The 22,713-nt window shown below is 39.5% G+C and overlaps 1 protein-coding gene and 1 pseudogene across 2 annotated transcripts; one reads left to right on the top strand and one right to left on the bottom strand.

Annotated features, from left to right (window-relative positions):
* The first annotated feature begins 4,968 nt into the window (after positions 1–4,968).
* LOC147602692 (ATPase 11, plasma membrane-type pseudogene) lies at positions 4,969–6,106 on the top strand (annotated as a pseudogene). Its single transcript, XR_015265756.1, has 3 exons — positions 4,969–5,149; positions 5,529–5,839; positions 6,041–6,106. The product of XR_015265756.1 is annotated as an ATPase 11, plasma membrane-type pseudogene (transcript).
* Positions 6,107–17,834: 11,728 nt separating this feature from the next.
* LOC147602691 (G-type lectin S-receptor-like serine/threonine-protein kinase SD2-5) lies at positions 17,835–22,097 on the bottom strand. The gene has a single exon (XM_086797493.1). It carries the CDS (start codon positions 21,662–21,664, stop codon positions 19,070–19,072), a length of 2,595 nt encoding a protein of 864 aa, XP_086653619.1. The 5' UTR covers positions 21,665–22,097; the 3' UTR covers positions 17,835–19,069.
* Between the last annotated feature and the right edge of the window lie 616 nt (positions 22,098–22,713).

Below are 22,713 nucleotides of genomic sequence, written 5' to 3'. Positions count from 1 at the left end.
ATCACTTAAAAAAGATAGTGGTTCAAAGGAATCACTTAAATAAGGGTCAATAATTAGATATAGGAAAGGAAAATTTAATGTCATGGCAGGTCTCTAAGTCAAGCACCCATGATAAATGTGTTGAGTTTTACTCAACTAAAAAGTGAGTTTTACTCAACTAAAAAGTGAGTTTTACTCAACTAAATGTGTTGAGTTTTACTCAACTAAAAAGTGAGTTGCTGGCTCACTTAAAAAGGAAAATGTGCTAATGACCCTAGCTATCAAGTAGTTTGGAATCACTCGATTAAAAAAGATAACTCTCAAATAGAGAGTAAAGAAAATGCAACTGCTAGTGATAAAAGGGTATCACTTAAAAAAGATAGTGGTTCAAAGGAATCACTTAAAGAAGGGTCAATAAGTGAAAAGGATTATTGGAAAAAAATTTCCATCTATAATGGGTATTTGTTATATAAAGGTCACATTTGTGTACCCAAAAAAGAAAATATTCATGAGAATATTTTTTACTAGAATGTCATGAGACAATCCAAGTGCGGGGCACCCAAGAATTTATAAGACCTATGCACTTGTTAAAAGATAGTTTTATTGGGCAGGTTTAAAGAAGGACACCCAAAATTATGTTATAAAATACCCTAAGTGGTAAGTCAATAAAGGTGAGCGCCTAAAAGTAGGTGGAATATTACAACCACTACAAATACCTGAGGGTAAATGGGAAAGTATTTCTATGGATTTCATACTGGGACTACCCCGAAAAAGTAGAGGGCATAATTCAGTATGGGTAGTAGTGGACAGGTTAACCAAGTTGGTACAATTTATATCAACTAAAAAAGAAGTAAAAACACCAGAATTGGCTAGAATGTTTATCCATCATCTATACAGATTGTATGGATTGCCAGCAAATATAGTAAGCAACCAAGATACAAAGTTTACAAGCCATTTTTAGAAAGAAGTGTTCAAAAAGTTGGACACCAAACTTAGTATGAGTGCGTCTAAACATCCACAAAAAGTGATGGACAGATAGAAAGGGTTAATCAAGTCCTAGAAGATATGCTTTGAGCTGTTAATCACATAAGCAAAACAATTGGGATGAGTGTCTTCCATTATTAGAATTTGCTTATAATAGTGCTAAACATTTTGCTACTGGTTTTAGACCATTCATGCTAATGTATGGGATTTCAACCTAGAGCATCCATACCAGTTGGGTTAAATTTTAGAGTGTAAAAGAATTTCTCAAAGACATGCAAGATATGGTAAACGTTGCAAGAAGCAACGCTTAACATGTTAAACATTGCAAGAAGCAACGTTAAAATGGCGCAGGATTGTTCTTTTAATTATGAGAAAGGTAAAAGAAGACCAATCAATTTTGAGGAAAGTGATTTAGGTTATGTAAAGATTTCTAAAAAGTCATAAACTTTAAAAAGTGGAAAAGTTCCAAAGTTAAGTCCAAGGTATAATAGTTGCTTTATGCTCATAAGAGAAGTAAAAGTGCACACAAGAGTTGCTTTATGCTCATAAGAGTTCTTTAAACTTAATATACATTTGCCATTGTGCTTCTTCCTTTCCATATTAAGGCGGTAGTCATAAACATGATTTTTCTTGCATGACTAGGAATCGTTTGAGAAGTAAAAGTGAACAAAAGAGTTGCTTTATGCTCATAAGAGTTCTTTAAACTTAGTATTCATTTGCCACTATGCTTCTTCCTTTCCATGTTGAGGTGGTAATCTTTAACATGATTTTGCTTGCATGTATACAATTTAGATTAATGTGATCACCTTATAATGTCTAAGCTTGGATTTTATGACCACATAGTGTATGGTAGAAGCTCTTAAGATCTCATAAGACCATATATGAGGTCATGAAATTTCCTAGATCAATGTGATCATCCTTTAATGTCTAAGATTAGCTTTTATGACCACATAGTGTATGGTAGAAGCTCTCAAGATCTCATAAGACCATACACGAGCTCATAATATTTCTTAAGATCTCATAATTAATGTAAGATCTCATAATTTATGTAAGAGCTCATATAATTCATGTAAGAGCTAATATAATTTCAAAAAATCTTGTTAGAGATTGAATGAGATCATAAGACCCATAAGACTTCCTATGAGCACATAAGATCACATAAGGGTTGAGAAGAGCTCATAGAACTTATCTTGGTCCTTTCACTTATAGAATCTTGAGATGATATTAAAAAAGCTAAGGTCACTAGAAATGACTAGGTTTCTTCTTTAATATCTTGCTATCATAGTCTTTCACTATTTCTAATCTATTGGAAACACTCCATTGTTTTTTCTAAAAACTTTGTTCTTATGATTCCTTGGGATCTCCCTTATCTGATTTAAATCAAGACTTAGGGCATGGTTGCCAAATATGGATAGAACTTGTGAATATTTCTCTATGGCTTTGGCACTTTTCTAGTGGTCTAGCTAAGGGTTTGATTCATTGCATGTTCTATATCCATTCATGCTCTCCTTGTTTCAGCAACATGAGTCCTCATGCGCTTCCAGTTTGTCATCTTGGAGAGGGTGATCACAACAATGGCATCTAAAACAGGCTCGTCTCGTTTTGGGTACCTCCATTTCTTGAGCTTCCCATGCTAAGGCGATATTCACACAAAGCACGATTTTCATACCGAGCATGGGCCAACCCGAGGAAATTGATGGATGCAAACATACTAGTCAAAGATTGGCTATCAGTATTCTCGGGATTTAAATCCTCCCCTCTATTAAAAAATGGTGACCTTGCATTATAAGGTGTACCACCGAGAGCCCATCAATCATGAGCTTTCGATTGCCTTCGCTCGTGGTTTTGTTAATGAGAATAGCACAGCAGCCCCCTTTACTACTGTTGACATAGGAAAGTATAGGGTTGCATGGGCTGAGTTTGCAGAGTCTGTTGATGCAAATGTTAAACAGACTCCACATGAAAATGAAATATCACCAAGTGTTTTGATGGCCATGGTCACAAGTTGAATTTGTCATTTGATTTGAGTGGTTCAAACAATCAACATATTCATATTCTAGAATTCTAATCATATCAATGTAAGATTATCTATTAGGCTTATGATTTAAGGCCTAAGATGATTAATATTAAGATATTGTATGATCATACCTAAAACATTACCTCTTTTGATCTAATATTTAGGGATTGGAAGATTTCACACATAAGACTAGTTATATATAGAGCTCTTATGAGCTATCATACTTATAGCTTCCAAAAAGATCAATAGTATGCTCCAATATCAAATTGATAATCTATCTTGTGAGCTATATGAATTATATAATATGAGCTATATTTAAATTTTAGTATCTTTAATTACAACACTTTTTACTCCTTTATTTTGTTTTACACCTCCACTAATGTATATGGTGGTGTATCAATATCACTCTTAGCATAGGGTAGAGGTAAGGCCATCATCGAATTCACTCATCTTCCATATAAACAACACACACAAAAAGGACCCTTTGAGACCAAAGAACCAAATACAAAGACCATAAAGGTCTGAACATCTAGATATAATACAGGCTGTTGTGCTCACCATCAACATCAAGAGACACATATATGTGATCCACAAAGCTTTACTTACAATTAAGAGAGAGCTTCAGCTGTAGGCAACCGAAAGCTTCACCTATAGGCCCCGAGATGGATGATGCTTGAAGGGTTGTCATGTGCACACATCCCTTCACGTGCGTGAGCTATAGCCATGATTAGCCATTGATGATGGCCCATCCAAACTCTTTGTTGGCATCCCCATATCACCACTCACCCTCTTCTACACTACTTGCACCCATCAAAGCCCTTGTCTTCATCTCACCACAATGAAATCCATCTTTGAATTCAACTGTAAAGATCGTAGGTAAGGTCATATAGTAGGAGCTCTTATTGGCTCGAGCGAGACAACAAAGAGATTACTAGAGATGATTGTGATCTAAGACCTAAGATGACTTTAAGAATAAGGACCTAGATTGGCCCTAAGTGTTTATAAAATCTCGAGATGATCAAAGCTTAGGTCATGTGAGATGTTATTGGTTCAAGCGAGATAACAAAGATATTACTAGAGATGATCATGATCTAAGACCTAAGATGGCTTTAAGAATAAGGACCTAGCTTGGCCCTAAGTGCTTATAAAATCCTAAGATGATCAAAGCTAAGATCATGTGAGCTTTTATTGGTTTGAGTGAGACAACAAAGAGATTACTAGAGATGATTATGATTTAAGACCTAAGATGACTTTGAGAATAAGTCCTAGCTTAGTCCTAAGTGCTTATAACATCTTGAGATGATCAAAGCTAAGGTCACTAGAGATGACGAGATTTTAGAAATTAATCTTTGAATTTTTGCACTAAAAAATCTATGAGTTTAAAGAAGAATCTGGCTAGTAGAATCATTGAGAGAGAGAGAGAGGGGGGGGGAAGTACGGGATTTGTATAAATCTGGCCAATAGAATCTTCAGCTTCCATGACTCTAATCACGCATTGAGAGAGGGAAGTAAGGGACATGCATGTGTTCATGAGAGAGAGAGAGAGAGAGAGAGAGAGAGAGAGAGGGAAGTAAGGGACATGTGTGTGCTTATGAGGGGGAAGTAAGGGACGTGTGTGTTGATAAGAGAGAGAGGTTAGAGAGAGGAGAAGAGCCGAGAGAGAGAGAGAGAGAGAGAGAGGGTGTGGTGTAAAATTTTTATTAAAAATAATGAAAAAACCCTAACTTTTGGCTAATCTTGGTTAAGTTGAACGGCAAGAACCAGGGCGTGTAGGGGATGCGCAGTACTCAGCGTTGCTGGTGACATGCTCAAGAGCGTGGCTATGGAGGAGGTGTTTCACGTCCTGGACTGTACAAAAGCAGGGCTGACTTCAGTGTGGAGGCGGCGCGTAGGCTGCAGAGCAGATGGGGCCAAACAAGCTGGAGGAGATCAAGGAGAGCGAGCTTCGTAAGTTCTTCTAGTTCATGTGGAACCCCCTGTCATGGGTCATGGAGATCGCTGCCATCGTCGCCATCGTGCTGGACAATGGCGACCACAAGGTGCCCGATTGGCAGGACTTTGTCGGAATCGTCTTCCTCCTCTTTGTCAATGCCACTATCTCCTACCTTGAGGAGCGTCACGCGGGCAAGGCCGCGGATGAGATCATGAAGAAGCTCGCTGCCCGTGCGCGTGTGCTGTGAGATGGCCACTATCAGGTAGAGATTAAGATAAATTAAAAGAGGTTTAGTGCTGCTATTTGTTTTTAGAGCGTGTGTTTTCCCAATGAGAAGCAAACACAGGTACATTGAATACACTCCATTCCCCTTATTGTATAAGCATGGCTGACCATGCCTTCTGTCGCACGCCCCAGGAGGTGGACGCTGCCATCGTCGTACCCGGAGAGACATTGTCCTCGCCATCAAGCTTGGTGACATCGTGCCAGTTGATTGTAGGCTGCTAGATGGTGATCCTTTGCTGCTTGACGAGTTCGCCATGACAGGAGAGAGCCTTCCAGCAAACGAAGCATCCCAGCCATGAGGCCTTTTTTGGCTCTGTTTTTGTGAAGCAGGGAGAGATAGACGCCCTTGTTTTATCGCTACTAGAAAATTCACTCTCATGGGGTATTCATGCCACCTTATTGACACCACACAGAATCCTGGCCACTTTCAGGAGGTTTTGAGGAAAATTGGAAACTTCTGCTTCTTTATCATCCTAGTGGGCATCATGGGTGAGTCCATTGTGATGTTCACTCAGCACACTCCTTACCGCACGAGCGTTGAAAACCTGGTCATCTTGCTTATCGGTGGAATCCCCATAGCCATGCCCACTGTGCTTTCTGTCACCATGGCCATTGGCTCCCATGCTCTTAGCTCCAACCAGGTAATATATGTGTTTGTCTCCTTTTTTTAATAGAGCACTTCCTTGTGCGCATGACAGAGCACTTTAAACCTCTCTGCAGAGTGTAGGGGTAGCATCATGCATTACTTGTACAGTCATTTGCTGAAAGAGTAAAAAGCATGACAACAGACAAAGTGTGGAAAGTTCAATTGCTGTTAGCTCATCTCAGTGTGATGCTAACAGGCTGTTGTAAAGCGCATGACTGCTGAAAGAGTAAAAACCATGACAGCAGACACTATGGAGGTATGACAAGCTGGTCCATCCTGTGGAATGGCAGGACATCAAGATGAGAGACATATTATTAATTCCACCTACAAGAAAGTTGAAGGTAGATGAGGTTAAGTTTGTTGAAGTAACCCACTCAAAGAACACCAGAGGGACAGCTGCTTATGAGGAGTCACTGAAGCAGCAAATAAAAGAATCCAAATCTGTTATAGATGTGGAGACTGTACAGAGGGAGCTGCAGATACAGAGAAGGTTGCAGGAGCTGGGCCCTAACATAGTTGTCCATATTGAGGATGAAACTTCAGTGAATAATTTTGACTTGACAAAACCATGCTTGGCAGCATTGGCTCATAAGAATGAGTATTGCTCAGATACTATCATTCTTGCAATGCTCTAGTAAGTGTCTTTTATTTTACATTTGTTTGCAAAACAATCCTTCTTGTACCTCCTTTATACCCTACCCTAATTATTGTTTAGTCCAATGCAGCATGATGAGAAGCTGGCTTAACCACGCTGTACAGCATACAGTTCATATTATTGATCCTCCCATTTCCTTCAAGTTAAGAGATGCAAAGGAATCTCCCATGGATATTTCCAATTGGTTCAGACACTGCGATTTTGATGTTGTCGATGTTTTGCTACTTCCATACCACCATAACAAGTATGTGGGTGACTGCTTCTTTTGGGATTCTTCTTTAAGATTGAGAACTCTTGTAGCCTTTGATTTCTTAATGCTTTTTTCCTTATGCAATGACCACTAGAGCTTTGCTTCTATTGACATCCAGCAGAAGCAATGATTTATATTCAACTCTCTTAAAAACACACACAGAGAGCTGAAATTGTAAGTGGTGTGTGTGCTATTTTTAACTTTAAACTTCATTATTTTGATTTAATGCACACTAACTGAATTATATGTATTACAGTTGTATTAGAAGGCTTCTAGATGCATTGGATGATTGTCCTCCTAATGTCAATCTTTTGGATTCAATAGAGCCAATAAATTTAGAGGTAGAAAGTCGTTCCCTCTACTGATGTCTATTTCATGCTATGCCTTTGAACCTATTGAATAATTTTGTTTTGTTCAGATGTTAACAGTTTCTAACATATCTTTCCAACTGTACATACACCACAACAAGATGATTCAAGTAGCTGCGCGGCTGGAGAGTGCTGATCAGTGTCAAATATATACTTTCAAGCTATTTTGAGATAGGACAGCCAGACCTTGTAAGAAAAAATAATTTTCATTTAGCTTCAAAATAATTGATATTGGTACAAAGTGTTCTAAATCATCATATGTCATTACAGATGAGAGAAGATAGCTTCAGCTCGAACTATGTATATAGTTTCAGAGCTGATACAATTTGGAAGTTTTTGAAGTATGCCTCCCCCAAACCTATTGTACCAGCTACTGTCGAGTTGGGTGAGAGCTCTAAAGTCCGAGAAGGTGTCATACACCTTGATGACACAGATGATGCTGATGTGGTGCCACAGGAACAAGGACCTAGTGCTGATAAGGAGAAGCCATAGGAACAAGGACCTGCTGTGCTGATGTTATTGAGGAGAAGATGGAGCAGCAGCAAACAGATGCTCCAGGGGTAGTAGAGGAGACAATGGAGCAGCACCAAGAGATTGTACAGGACAGGATGGAGCAGCAGAAAACAGATTCTCCAAAAAAAGATGATACGGTGAGCTTGGACCATGTAGAGCAGCCTCTGGATCAGGCTGTAGATAAATAGAAAATGGTTGTCAAGAATATGTTGTGATGCAACCATGTACTTCAGTAGCATAGAAGGTTGGACAACCTCACAAAACACTGAACTTAGAAAGTGTTTCATTTTCTCTAGTTTGCACTTTTCCTAGATATGTTCATTTATATCTAGGAAATTATCTAGTGAATGGTTTTTTTTTACTATATAGAGAATGAACAAAAGTGCCTTGTGTAGTAGCTTTGAAGAGAACGCGCTCGTGAAACGTTGCATGCCTATGAACACTTACTCGTCTATGTTGCTAGAGTTAGCTTATGGGGCTACCGAAATGAAACGAAGAAGGATAGTAAGCCTATGCATTTGTGAACACTTACTCATCTGTGTCGCTGGAGGAATTATCTTATGTTAGCTCTGCCAAAATGACTATGTCACTGGAGTTATAACGCTTATGCTGGCTACCAAAATGACTATAGTTGGAGATTAGTCAAGGTCGTAGCCAACACAGCACACAGTCATCGTCAACCACAAAACAACCACAAAAGCATTGCAACTATGCACAGAGGAAGCGAGAGATGAGAAGTCTTATCTCGCATCTTAGCCAAACCAGCACTGCATGCCGCTTCTTGCTGGAATGTAACGTTGAATTGTGGTGGTCCTAGAGCACTTGAACAAGCTATAGGGGCTACAAGGAAAAACTTGCTGCTGCTGCTCACAATGAAAGAGAGAGTCAATGCTGCTAAAGTGCACTGCGACACTTGTTGAGCTGAACTGGTGTTATTTCTCTTCAGTTGAGCCTCAATGAGAGGCAATGAAGCTAATGCCTCATGGGATCACTAGGTACCACTAGATCAAAGGAAGTAGCTTCAAGGTCATTATGAAGCTTCAAAGTAGCCAATGCATGCCAAGGTATCAAATGAAGCGATAGAACAATTTGCATGAATGTTTGCAACAAATTTGCACTAAAGCTACATACTCTCCATCTTTTTCTTGATAAAGATCATGCTTTTGAATCCTCTTGCGACTTTTACTTTACTTCTAGAAGTTGTTGTGTTCAAGTGACTTGGTCCTCAGTTACTTGGTTGTTTGTGCTGATGTTAGGCTTTGTTGATGTTGTCAAGACCCTTTGATGTCCTCTCAAGTGATAGTAGTAAAACCAAGAATGGCAACGCGAACAAACACTAGAGCAGTGATCTTACTGAGCCTATAATAACCAAGGGCAACGATGATTGTGAAAGAGTCTTGAATACCATGTATGTATGGATTTTACACCACCTTTTTGTGAGTGTTTAGGTCTTCTTGCTTGCCTCAAGCTTTGAATGCATTGAACTTCTCAATATGACATGCATTTCATCAATCTTCGTATGCATTCATAGAAACTATCATGCATGCATCAAACTTCTTTGCTTTTGATACAAAACTTTGCCAAATTCACTAAGATTAATCACTTATCACATAAGATAAGTAATAATCTTGCACTATTTGCTTAATTCTTGGCCAATAAACTGTTTAAGTTACTCTTAAGCATCAAATTGTTATGGATTTTATATAAACCTTGCAGAATTAACAACCTTATAGCTTCTAAGCATTAAGATTTATGATAAACCACAAAAGTTATTGCAAGATTTTGTCTATAGTCAAGTGTTATGTTTTCTACATGGAAAAACCATTTGCATAGCATTACACTACAAGAGAATCATTGTTTTTTGACGCTTAGTTTCCACGCCTGGTCGTGTCGTCGATATGTGCGTCGAAATAGGCGTCAAAATATGCGTGGAAAAATGCGTCGAAATAACAGTCAAAATATGCGTGAAAAAAGTCGTCGGAATAAGCGTCGAAATAACAGTCAAATTTTTTCTTTTTAAAAAAAATTAAATTTATATATAATATTTGCTAGTTCTCATCTGGGGGTGTGTTTTAGCCTTCTCTTTCTATCTCTTTGCAAGCATATATGTCTATGAGAGAGAGAGAGAGAGAGATATATGATAAGAGAGAAAGAGATAGATAAAGAGAGAGAGAGAGAGAGAGAGAGAGAGAGAGAGAGAGAGAGAGAGAGAGAGAGGGGGGGGGGAGCCGAGGGAGCGAGGAGGGTATAACTTCCATCACACTCTTTGAGGGAGAAAAAATGCTAGCTCCTCCTCCTCATCACTAAGGTGCAATTAAGAAAGTGCTCTATTTTACAATGAAATTAAAGTTTATCATCAACTTGCTCATCCTCAGTGAGGTCCATGGCTCCAAATAAATCTATTTCTAGAAATACTCCATCATTGTTGTCAATTGGTGTGGAACCGGTTGTCTTGTAGTAGTAGAAGGTAATTCATCGATGTCGTCATCCTCTTCTAGCTCTAGCATGAGAGCTGTCAATGCATCATGATCATACTAAGCTTGAATCTCTTCTTCTTCTGGATTATCTCTAGTGTCTATTTCTCGTTCAAGATGTATTTGCTCAATGAGTACACCTTCATCCGATCCTAATCCCGTATGAGCCTCACCTACTTCCTCAACTAGTATGTCTTCTTCTTGTTCTTCTTGTTGTTCAATAGGTGCTAGTGGTGTATGCTCAACCATCACATGATCTGGGGGGAGTTCCTCAGCATCTGGCAAACAGTTAACTGCTATTTTCACCTCTTCAAATATTTGTTTTCCACGTGGATTTATTTGGATCACAAACAACCATTTATGATTTGTTAGGTCTTCCACAAAGATGACTTGCTCACAGTGCTCTGGTAGCATAAATGTGTCCCTTTGGTCAGTCCATATCTTTGTGCGGTCTACTTGTTAAAGAAATCCACACTTGTCTTTGCGTACAGTTACTTACGTCCCTTGAGTTACCAACTTGAACCATTTCACATCAAAAATGAACATATCAAACTTACTGAATCCAACCTTGATAATATCTTGGATTGTTCCACAATAATGCCATCACTTGAACAACTTTCTTGCATGAAATTAGCCTTCACACCACAATCAAATTTTGTTCTCTTTTTATCTATTCCTTCTACTCAAAAGTGACGTCCGTGTGACCAAATTGTCCCAAACTTACGATACTGCAAGCCTCCTGTAAGCACAATAAATAAGTACTTTTATTGTATAAATTCATGAAAGCACAACATAAAATACAATGCTTAGATATCTCTAACTCACATACATGCAAATCACAACCATATGCAAGCTCCTCCTCCTCATCACTTATTGATTCACCATTGCGTTTAGCTTGTAGTATGGTTTGCTTGAGCCATTTATTAGAAGGAAAGTCTAGAAGAAGTGCAAGTTATGTTGGGTACGGTAGTGTGCGGGTTGTTCGACTCCTTCTAAAATTCAAACGAGTTTGGTCCCTCTCAGTCTTCACCAAGTTATTTCTAAAATGGAAACGAATGCTTATTTTTGGAGGGAAATCCTCTCTTAAGTATTTGTGGAGGGTGGTAGTCGGTGATAGGTAATTTGAAATGTTGAGGGCGTGCAAGATCTGGAAAGATTTTGAATTTGAATGAAAAGTAGCTACCGTTGAAAAAGTCGTCAAAATATCCGTCGAAAAGAGCGTGGGAATTTCATTTTTTCGACTCTTATTTTCACTCTATTTTCCACGTATTTTTCGTCGCTTTTTTCCACTCTGATTTCGATGCTTTTTTCCACGATTATTTCGACGCATATATTGACGATGCAGGTTTTTACAGTAAAACAGAACCTCTCTTTTTTTTTGCATTTTTTTTCATGCGCGTGGGTTTTGCTTCCTCACCAGGTATGCCTCCTTTTCCCTCACTCCCATCTCCACTTGGTTACATGCACATGTGATGTAAAATGTCAGTGTGTGTAATTATGAGTAATTTTCTTGTTTTTTTGCTTTCTCATTTGTTTTGCAGGTTCTTTCTCTCTCCCAAGCTCTTCTCCACCTCCTTCTTTGCCCTCCCCTCCCCTCCCCTCCCCTCTCCTCTCCTCTCCTCTTGGTTGTTAAATTGGTGTGTGCGTGTTAAAGGATAAACCTCCTTGTGTATCCATGCTATTCACACTTTTAGGGTTTTGTATTACTAATTCGTTTCTCAACTTTTTGTTTTGTTTTGTAAGTCTTCTAATCCTCTCTTTCAACTTCACCAAAAAGAGGTAAATTTCTTTCTCTCTTTTCGATTTTGTATGTATGCATTAGGTTCTTAGGGCTTTTGTATGTATGCATTACTAATCCTTTCCTCACCCTTTTGTTGGTTTTGTAGGTCTTCTAATCTTCTCTTTTAACATCACCAAAAAGAGGTAAGTGCTTTCCTCTCTTTCCTACCTTTTTATCCTCTCTTTTCTCTATTTTTATCTACTAAAAAGAGGGGTTTTGTTTTGTAGGTCCTCTATGCATAGAGCTTAATGGACATGCATAGAGCTCTAATCATAGAGCTTAATCTATGCATTAAGCTCTATTCGTATAGCTTAATGCATAGATTAAGCTCTATGCATGCATTCATAATGCATAGAGATATATTCATAGATTAAGCTCTATGCATGCATTCAGCTCTATCTATGCATGCATGCTTAATGCATGAGATACGATTTAGTTTAGGATAGCGTGGCTTGCATAGTGCTTTACGCAAAATCCTCTTGCATAATGCTTTATGCATAAGCTTTATGTATAAGGCCTCATGCATAGCTTTATGCTTAAAGCTTTATGCATAAGGCCTCATGCATGCTTTATGCATAAGCTTTAGCATAGCTTGCATAGCAGCATAGTTTGCATAAGGCTTGCATAAGCTTTTGTATGTATGCATTATTAACCTTATGATTTGTATACTTGCTTTGCCATGTCATGTTAGATCGTTGTTTTGGTATACCAAAAAAAGCGTCTTGTATGGTTTTTGCAGGGAGGACCAATGCCTGATCCTGAGTGAGGGCTCCGCATAGAGTGGCCTTGCCCATGTCTTTCCCCTTGTACATACACATTTTGGTCAGCTCACATCTTTGAGCTTGTATAGATTGTATGCAAATTTTGGCTTATCTCGCGTCAGAGCTTGATATGTAAATTTCACATCTTGCAATATAATTTGGCCATTGTTTGCACTTGTGTGAATTGTGTACCTACTTTGTAATGTCAAAAACATTATGGCCCTCTCTCTAACTTTTTCAACAAATTCGCTTCGTTCTTCACATCAGAGTACAGTTGCCTTTGGTACTCTATAAATTTGGCATAATGGTGCATCCAACTACAAGACTGCAGCTAGATGCATCATTATGCCAAAAAAAAATTAATACCTGCACGCGTCGAAAGTTTTCTGCATCCGTTGACTCGAAAGTTTCCTATATCCGTCGAAAATAGCGTCTAGATGATAGTCGAAATAAGTGTCAAAATGCCAATCCAAATCGCAATCGTTAAATAAAGTCAAAATGTCAGTCGAAATAATCGTCGAAAAGAGCGTCGAAAAATCTCTACACACAACCACTTGGAAAACTCTGCATAGCAATCTAGAATTTCTACACCAAATCTTGCACAATAATTTGAAAATTTTGCACCAAATCTTACACAACAATCTAAAATTTTTATATACCAAATCTTGCATGGCAATGTAAAATTTTTGCACACTTCTTGAGACTATACTAAATTTTTGCACAACAATCTTCTTCTTACAATATTCCCAAGAACACAAAGATATTGTAACCTAGGGTTTCAAAAAAGCATACTCCCTAAGTAAGATAATGTAAGAAATCACTCAAATATGTATGTTGAAACTTCTATAAACCCTGATTACAAAAATCAAGAAAATTTTCAAGAAATCAAGATCAAGAACTTCAATAAATCAAACAAGAAGGTGGATTAGGATTTTTAAAATAGTGATTAATACAAATTCAAAAATGATTAACATAAATTTCATTGCTAATCTTCTCAAATCAAGAAATTAGCAAATCTAATTTAAAAATAATGATTAATACAAATTCAAAAATGATTAATATAAATTTCATTGCTAATCTTCTCAAATCAAGAAATTAGCAAATCTAAAAACTCTATAAAAGTTAATTTTGAAAATTATTAATATTAATCATGATTAAGAAAATACATTCTAAAAACTACATTAAGAATAATTTAAAAATGATTAATCATCTAATCACTCTCTAAACAAGGATCTAAGCCAAGAGCTCTGATACCAATCGGAATGGAGGGATCATAAAGTTGAGATTAGGGACAATCACCATCGATTAACACAGTTTAAAGGATAATCTCATACAATGGTCATGATGCCTAAGTAAGTTAACCTCCCACCAAGAGGATGGAAATAGTCTTCCACAAGCTAAGGTATGAAAGCCACGAGGCTCCTAGAGTCAAGACCAATATCAAAAGATGTCAAAAGATATCAAAAGGTTACAATAGTGGTCCATAAGCCCCCTTTTATACTTGAGCCCATGAACATGGTTCTAGAACTAATCTAAAGTTGTTGCTTCATTACAAATACCCTTATTAGTGCTAACCATTTGAAGGTTTTAGGGCCATCAGAGGTTCATATGTGACATTCAAGTGTTGCTAAACCTCTGTAAAGCATCAAATCAGATTTGTCCCTTGATTTAAGTGATCAATTTGTTAATCCAAAATAGGGTATATAAATCTACATTAACATTGCTTAGGACGATGGGATTTTTGAGCTTATATGCTTAATGTAACTCATCGATCATGCTCATAAATCAATTGTACAAGGGCAAGACACTGACCATTAATAAGGCTAAGACTCCCTTATGCATATTTATTACCTTATCATCTGAAAAAGGGATATGCATCATCATCATGTATATGCATCATCATCATGTAAGGCATCATGAACACATTGAGAAAATGATTTATCTTTGCCTACATGGACTTCACAACATAATGAAATCAAGGATGAAGAAGATCAAGACATACATCAACATCAACATGAAGAAATCAAGAGCTACAATGGCAAGATCAAGATCAAGATCAAGAAGGAAGCATCTTCAAGCAAAGAAGTAGAGACCTCAACAGAGGTCAATTATGCTCAAGATGATTGTAGACTAGCCAAAATTAGCCCACTGTGGTCACTCCTCTATCTTAAGAAAAATGTAATCATAATTAGATGTCTATCATGTGTCATCATAATTGGAATTGTAAACCACCATTAGAAAGACCTACGGGCACTAGGATGGTCATCATAAATAACACTGTAATCAATAACTAGAGCTAGCATTGACAAACCATGGATATTTTGTTGAGGGAGGGCATTGAAACAATACAATGAAATATATTATATCATGTGACATTGCGGATATGGGCATATGGTTATATGGTTTAAAGGCATGAGGTTCCTGGCCATGCACACGTCTAGGACATCCATAGCATGTGTGAAAGAGTCATAGGTTACACTCCATTCTAGGCAATGGGTGCTCTTTTTGATGCACTTTTGGATCAAGAAATGCCATTATCCCTTAATCAACTTTTTAACTACTTTTGTACCAAGCCTATAAATAGGTTGGCATCCAATGAATATTAACACCAAAACACAAGTCTTTCTACATTCTCATTCTCTCTCACACATTGTCATTATGCTATAATTGTGTTATCATCAATCCTAATCTCGCATGATTAGTCTTAACCTCTCTTGCTTAACCTAATGTTGCCTTCACCATGAGTTTAATCATCATGTTTGATCCACCATAAATTTCAACAAAAACAAAGTTGAAGTTTATGAAAAGGGATTCTTGGATTTGGAAAGTCTTACCTAATAGGTAACTAAACAACAAAAGCAAAGAGAAATATTGAATAAGCACCATGATCAAGCCATTAGGATGCCTATTTTTCATGCTGACCTATACCTATTCGACCCTTTATCTATCATTTTACCTTCCATCCAATAGTACTAAACTTCTAATCCTATGGAGAGTACTACAAAACTCCACCATTTTTTATGACAAGGAAGGTTTTTTAGAGCTCTTTATTCGAGATAACCTACCGCCAATGTGCTTGCTAGTTTTTTAGATGACAAGGAAGGTTTTTTAGAGCCCTTTATTTGAGATAACCTACCTTCATGGTGCTTGCTATCTTAGATATCATACAGGCTAGTTTAGAGTGGTTCCAAACATAGGTGGTTAGAGGACTATGATACATTTTTATACGTCAAGATTCATGAAAGTGTTCAATACTCCCCCGCACTACATTATTAGGTTATCACATCTACAAGACATGCTTAATTATTTTTCCTTGAAACATGTAGAGTACCCCCAATTTATAGATCAAGGTGACTGGTCCCAATCAGAGTCCATTTTTTTTTCAAAGAAGCCACCACCCCACTGCTTAAAGTTGATGAGGGGGGAAATGATGCATGCATTAACATACCTAGTACATCGTCTTACTACTAGATTAATACCTTCTCACCCCACATCTCAATCACCAATTGAAAATATCACTAAAATAGTAGATAACAAACTAACATTTCTTCAATGTCATTAACATAACCAATACATCATCCTCTTACTACTAAATTAATACCTTCTTACCCCACTCTGCCAATCACCTATCAAGATAATGTCAGTAACAAATAACAAAGTAACATTTCTTATTCTCCTCCACATGTAACCCTCTTGACCCTAAGGAGTTATTGTGGGAGCAAGTGTTCAACCCTATCAATGTGGTAAGTTCATTATAGGGTGCTTGGGAGGTGGTACAGAATCCCACACATGCAATAATGCAAGCCTTGATGCAAAATAGAATACGAAGAGCTCATTAGAATAGGCAATCTTTTGTTGAGGCCAAAGCTAATGTGTAAAGCACAAATGGAAATCACTACATTTAACCTAGTTCCAAGGATATACCCTCATGTGTAAAACTTAGAGAGAGAGAGAGAGTCTATAGATGGAGCTTCAGTGGAGAGATGGTGAAGGTTGGAGCAAGTAAAAAGAGGAGGTGTAGGAAACCCTAGGTGGTAGGCAAAGAGTAAGTGGTTGTGAGATTTAAATATTGGAAATATTCATTAAGATCAAGGTGGGGGAGAGGGGAGTGTTTCCCATGCATGTGGCCACCCCACTCACCCAGGGGTCCTTAACTTATGGTGGCCCTTCCTACACCAGGAGTCACCATCGGCCTCACCACATTACTGGTGTGGAGATCTATGCAGGAATAGGTCCAAAATATAATTTTTTTGTTATTACATGCATAAATTATGTGTGTGCATGAGAGAGAGGGTCCGATGTTTTTAACTTGGCACGGTCTATCAACTTTCGTCTCTAAAAAAATAACCCTCGCAATACAAAAAAAACTTGCAGGTCGGTTTTTGCTTGTGTAAAACAATTTTGATAACTTTTGAAAGTTGTTCAAAGTAAGAGAGAGAGAGAGAGAGAGAGAGAGAGAGAGTCTTGTGTTTTTAGCTTGTGTTCAAGTCGGTTTTTGTCTCTGTTAAATATATTTTATAACTGTGAAAGTTGCCAATTTGAGGGGCATAAAATTTGTTGAGTAGCAAGAAACAAATAAAATAATTTTTTAATTTGGTGTTGAAAGGGTTTTTGAATTTATATATGTATGTATATATTTATAACTTTGGGTTTTAAGACTTACGTGTAGGGATTGCTAAGGGTGTTCACTTGTTTGGGGCTAGTCACCTAGTCACTAGTGCACTAGGGCCACCTAATCAATAGTTCCAAGTTCAAAAAATAAATGTGATATTATTGTTGGTTGTAGCACATCTATACTTCACAACAGGTGCCAACTCACTAGCTTGGCTTGCCTCAGGTTTAAAAACCCAATCCTAGTATGGTCATGGTGGATAACCTAACCTGCATGTTGAAATAAAACCCTAATCCACTATGGCCATGGTGGTGACAAACTTTATTTACAAAATCTGTATTTAAAACTCTCTTGAATGATTAGATTTAGATATTAAAGGTATTTGAAAGCATAATTTTGCACACTGATCTTAATGAGAGTTACAACTCATATTATGAAATGCAGTGACCACCATAAGCTGAGATTTGGGATAAATCATTATACTGATCAACATGCAATTAGCAAGAAATCATACATAAAGCCTAAGTGATTTAGTCTTTCACCAAAGGATGGAAATAATCTTCCGTAGGCCAAAGTATGGTAGCTCTAGGTTCCAATGTGCATTCCAAAAGTCATATGATCAAAAGGTACAAATGGAGATCCATGAGCCCCTTTTATAGCTAAGTCCATACCCATGCCCTAACTAAAGTTCCTACTTTATTACAAACCATCCCTTCCTCAAAGATTTTGTCCTCAAAATCTGCTTTATGTATTGGGTGCATTCTCCAATATGTACATCAATGGAGCGGATGGTAATGAGCTCATAATAGGCTACAAATGCATTTATCAAGTAGCCAACATTCTCCTCAATGTATACAATCATCAGAATGACCATTGAAGTCCAATATCAATGAGAAGAAGCCTTCAAATGAACTTCTACATTGTACAATAAGAGGTTATTGTGAAGCTTAATGAGGAATATCTTCATGATTACCTTGTTGTAATTTCTTGTAAATGTGGGTAGCAACCTCATTTAGGAGGTATTCCTCTTGAACTTCCTTAATCCAATCACTATAAATCTCCATAATTGATGCCATAGTGCAAGCCCACATTCTCGACAATGTATCCGCTACTACATTATCCTTGCTTGGCAATAGGACCCATCTCCAACACTACCAAGTCATCCTTCCAAGTGTATGGCGGAGATAAAACCATCTCAATAGAAGGACATGCCAAGCTAGTCTTCTCATTTTCTCCATTGGCTACTTGCACTTGAAAGGTTATGGATGGTTCCATCGGAGCAAGCTTGAGAGAGTTGATGGATTTGAAATTGATTTAAATGGATTGACCATAAGCTTAGATTTGGGACAAATCATTATGAAGACTATATTAAGAAGTTTGAAAAAATCCCAATTCCCATTTTGCAAGATTAAAAAATGAGGGCACGATGAACCCTTGTAAGCTTTTTTCAAAACCAACTCATCTAACATATCAGTGGAAAGCTCTTAAAAAGTAGGTTATAAATCCACATTCTCTGTCAACTTTGGATTTGGTATACTAAAACTCAAACTCCCTAATATGGTCTTTATGTTAATTAATATACAATACTTAAGTAATTTAGCATTTCACCAAAGAATAAAAATAACTTTCTTAGACCAAAATATGGTAGCTCTAAGGCTCACATGTAAGTCATATGATCAAAAGGTACAAATGAAATCCATTAACCTTTTTATAGTTGAACGCATGCCATCCCTAACTAAAGATCCTCCTTTATTACATATTAATTTCAATCAATCATACATAAAACAAGGTGCCCTAGGTATCTACATTTACCTACAAGTGGGCGAGGGTGGCTGTGAAAGATATTGGCGGTGGGCCTCCCGCTGTTATTGAGTCGGAGGGAGAAAAACTCACCACGGGCCGTTGCCGGTGATTGGTGCGGAAGCCGTACGTCATTTCAAGAAGAGGACGAGGCACGTCGGCATGGCCCTCCAGCATGTGCAGCACGGCACTCATAGCGGGACGTGAACTGGCATCGTGCTGGATGCACCAGAAGGCTACGTCCAACAACCGCTGGATGTTGTTGGCGGCTTCATTGTTGTTCGCGGACTCCAACAGCAGCTGTCTATCCACCACTTCCATCACCTGGCCCTTCGTGGCCTTCTGCACTGCCCATGCCGGGAAGTACCACTCGTCCGTAGCCACCGATAGAACCAAATTCTTCCGGCCTCCCACCATCTCTAGCAGCACCATGCCGTAGCTAAACACGTCGCTCCTGTCAGTTACGGGCATGTTCAGGAACCATTCCGGTGCCATGTATCCCGGCGTGCCCCGCATCGCCGTGACCGTCCGACTCTGGCCCCTATCCATGAGCTTGGACAGTCCGAAATCGGCCAGCTTGGCGTTGAAGGCCTCGTCCAGCAGTATGTTTTGGGGCTTCACGTCCAGGTGCATCACCGCCTCCCTCGACTCATCGTGCAGAAAGGCCAGGCCTCGAGCAATGTCTACCGCGATCTTGTACCGGGCCTCACAGGACAGAGTCGGCTTCTGCTCCTCCGTCGAATCACTGGCGAAGATCCACCTGTCCAGCGAACCATTGGAGACGTAGTCGTAGACCAACAGTCTACGTGACCCCTCCGCACAGAAGCCCCGCAATTGAACCAGATTGATGTGATTGATGTTTCCCAGCGTTGCCACCTCGGCCCTGAACTGCTTGCTGCCATGGGACTCCCCGATCTGCAGCTGTTTCACGGCCACCTCCATGCCGTCGCGCAGGACACCTCGGAACACCTTCCCCGACGCTCCGCTGCCCAAACTGGAGCTGAAATTATGAGTTGCCGCCTGTAGCTCTTTGTAAGAGAATCGCGGGGGCAAGCCCGGCAAGCTCTCTAAGAAAGCATCATCTTCTGACGGGGTTGTCAGGATCAGGATCCGGACTATCATTCCGACTACAAAGACTGCAACCACCAGGAAAGCGGACGCTCCCGTCGATAGCCATACGACGAAGCGGGTCTTGTGAGGAGGACTAGCCTGGGCCTTCACCTTCAAGAAAGCAGTTACACTGGGATCTAAGTTGTATTGCAAGGTGTGGATTTTGGCATATTGAAAGCAATTGCGTGTTTTGCTGTTGAAGAAGCTAGCCACGCAAGAGCAGTTGGAAAGACATGAGGTCTGGCATTCCTCGCTGCTGGTTGAGGCATTCGTGGGATAAAGGTATGTGTTGGCGAAATAGTCTGCCCCTTGGAGCTCTAACATCTGGTACTTTATACGGCTGCGGCTGGAGATGTTGGCCAATTCTGTGCAATTCTGCAAGTGACTGACAAGAACGCAACCTTGGCGAAGGTCAGATAGATTTGCAGGTCTGAAATCTTCAGTGTTACCGGGGCAAGAACAGTTGCCCACGTTATTGGCCAGCTGGCTGCACAAGCCATAGGAGCCACAGTATGCAGGTAGCTTGCAGTCTTGAAACAGACCACCAGAATTGAGATCGTTGTTTTCCACAGACTTAGAGTTCTGAGATTGATAGTAGGCACGTATGTTACCGTCAGGATCCAGCTTCATGAAGAGGAAATCCTCGCTAGCTGATCGATTGACAGCAAATTGTACTGAGTGGACGGGATCGTCCCCAGAACTCAATGCCTCACACTGTGGCGTCGGAAGACCTCCTTGCTGCTCCAGGCTAAAAGACGTTCCATCTGGGGAGTACACGATCTCGGTGTGATTGCAAACGGAGCGCAGAACACCTTGAAGAGAGTCAGAGGAAGTGACGTAGCTCTCCAGCTCGTATGGAATCTTCGCCCTGCTCCCGTCCAAGCTAGCATAAAGAACACCTCCCCCTAGCTCCACCTTTAAACTGTAGTTACCCCGAGCTAGGCTCTCCCGAGACAAGCTCGACCAAAGGCTCCCGCCAGTGCGCAGGCGTTGCCCTGGTAGCAGAGTGTCTGTCGGATGGTCGAAGCTCTGCCATAGAACATCTGTGCCGCTGCCCAGCAACATCAGGTTGCCTGTGTCATTCATGTGAGCCATTCTTATGTTGGTGGAAGAGTCAGCCGACCAGGCAACGGATCCATCGACGTCTTGTAGAACGAGACTTCTGTTCCTCGGGTGCAGGTAGAGAGTAGCGTTGGCAGACACTGGGTGATCTCGATTGGCCGTCCAAACGACTGTATTGCTATTGTAACGAATGCTCATCACGGTGAGAAACCTGCGGCTGGCGTCTAGCCTACTAGCGTAGAACTTCCAGGCGTATTGACGGTTGTCACTCACAAGGAGTGCGGCGGTGGTATCGGAAGAGGACACTCTCCATCCAGTGGGGAGAGACAAGGCACGTGCAAAATCAAAAGGCGTTACAGGCAAAATCACAGCAGCAACTAGGAAGAAGAGCAACACATAAACTCCACTACTGAAATTTGAAGAGGGGGCTGCCATCTGTGAGGAGCAAAAACTGTTGCCAATCTCGCCGCATGAGGTAGTAGATATATATGTAACTTCGAGATGGTGGTGTGGTGGTAGGGGTAGAGGCCGCCGCGTTCAAAGTCTTGAAAGGCTACTTAATTTCAAAGTCTTGAAAGACTCCTAAATTTCAACGCCTGCCATACCACGCATGGTTTATTGAAGAGTCCATTTTCTCCACGCAACCATAGTCATGCATCAACATCAGCCTGTGCAAAGTGAAAATACTTTTGAGACTCTCTCCGGTGTTCACGAAAAACATTATTTACAACAAATGGGAAAACCCTCTACATGGAAGATGTCAATATTTCTTGAATTTCGAAAATTTCTCCCACATAATAAGAAATTTAAAAACCTTCAAATGCTTTCAAAAGCCTTTTAAAATCTAAATTTATACATTCTAGAGATTTGTAAATTGTTGATATTGTCAATGAAGTTTGTCACCATGGGCATTAGGGTTTCATTTTACTATAGGTTATACATCATTTTACTAGATTATGGTTTTTTTAACCTAAGCTTGCTTTCGTTGAATGGTGACCATAATCGATTCTAAGAAGTTCTACGAATAGGCCCTTTACCCCCCTGGCATACTCTCAACACTTAGCTAAACTAGTGAATGCATAACACCTTCCACTACACAAGGAACAACCCTATAGAAACAAGCTATGCAGCTCAAGCCCTCTTGTGAACTAGCTCACTTTGAAGATGATCCTACTTGAATCATAGATGTGCTACAACTAATGATGCTATATGCCAAATCTTCCCTTTCATTGACTTTGAGAAGGCAAAGCTTGGAGAAAAGAGGAGAGGAGAGAAATTTCAAACTCAACTACGTCACACTAAACTCGTTGAAATCGCCTTGTTGCTATCACATTTAGTTTTGAACGTGATCATGCGAGAACTATTGATTAGGTGGCCATGTGGGACCTATACATTTGGGTACAAGTGGACATTACACTGGTGCTGATTAAGTGTAAGACTGCCAAGTGGACATCACACTAGTGACTAAGTGTAGCCAGTGCTAA

The sequence above is a fragment of the Cibotium barometz genome, chromosome 66 (genome assembly GCF_041138505.1).
Source record: "Cibotium barometz isolate CiBa-2024 chromosome 66, ASM4113850v1, whole genome shotgun sequence".
In the NCBI taxonomy this organism is placed as follows: Eukaryota; Viridiplantae; Streptophyta; class Polypodiopsida; order Cyatheales; family Cibotiaceae; genus Cibotium; species Cibotium barometz.
Note: the sequence above shows the minus strand (reverse complement) of the source record. Positions and strands in the feature narration are given on the sequence as shown.

Bases quoted from the DNA above. Each gene is read 5' to 3' on its own strand.
- LOC147602691 (XM_086797493.1), bottom strand. From the start codon at position 21,664: ATGGCAGCCCCCTCTTCAAATTTCAGTAGTGGAGTTTATGTGTTGCTC.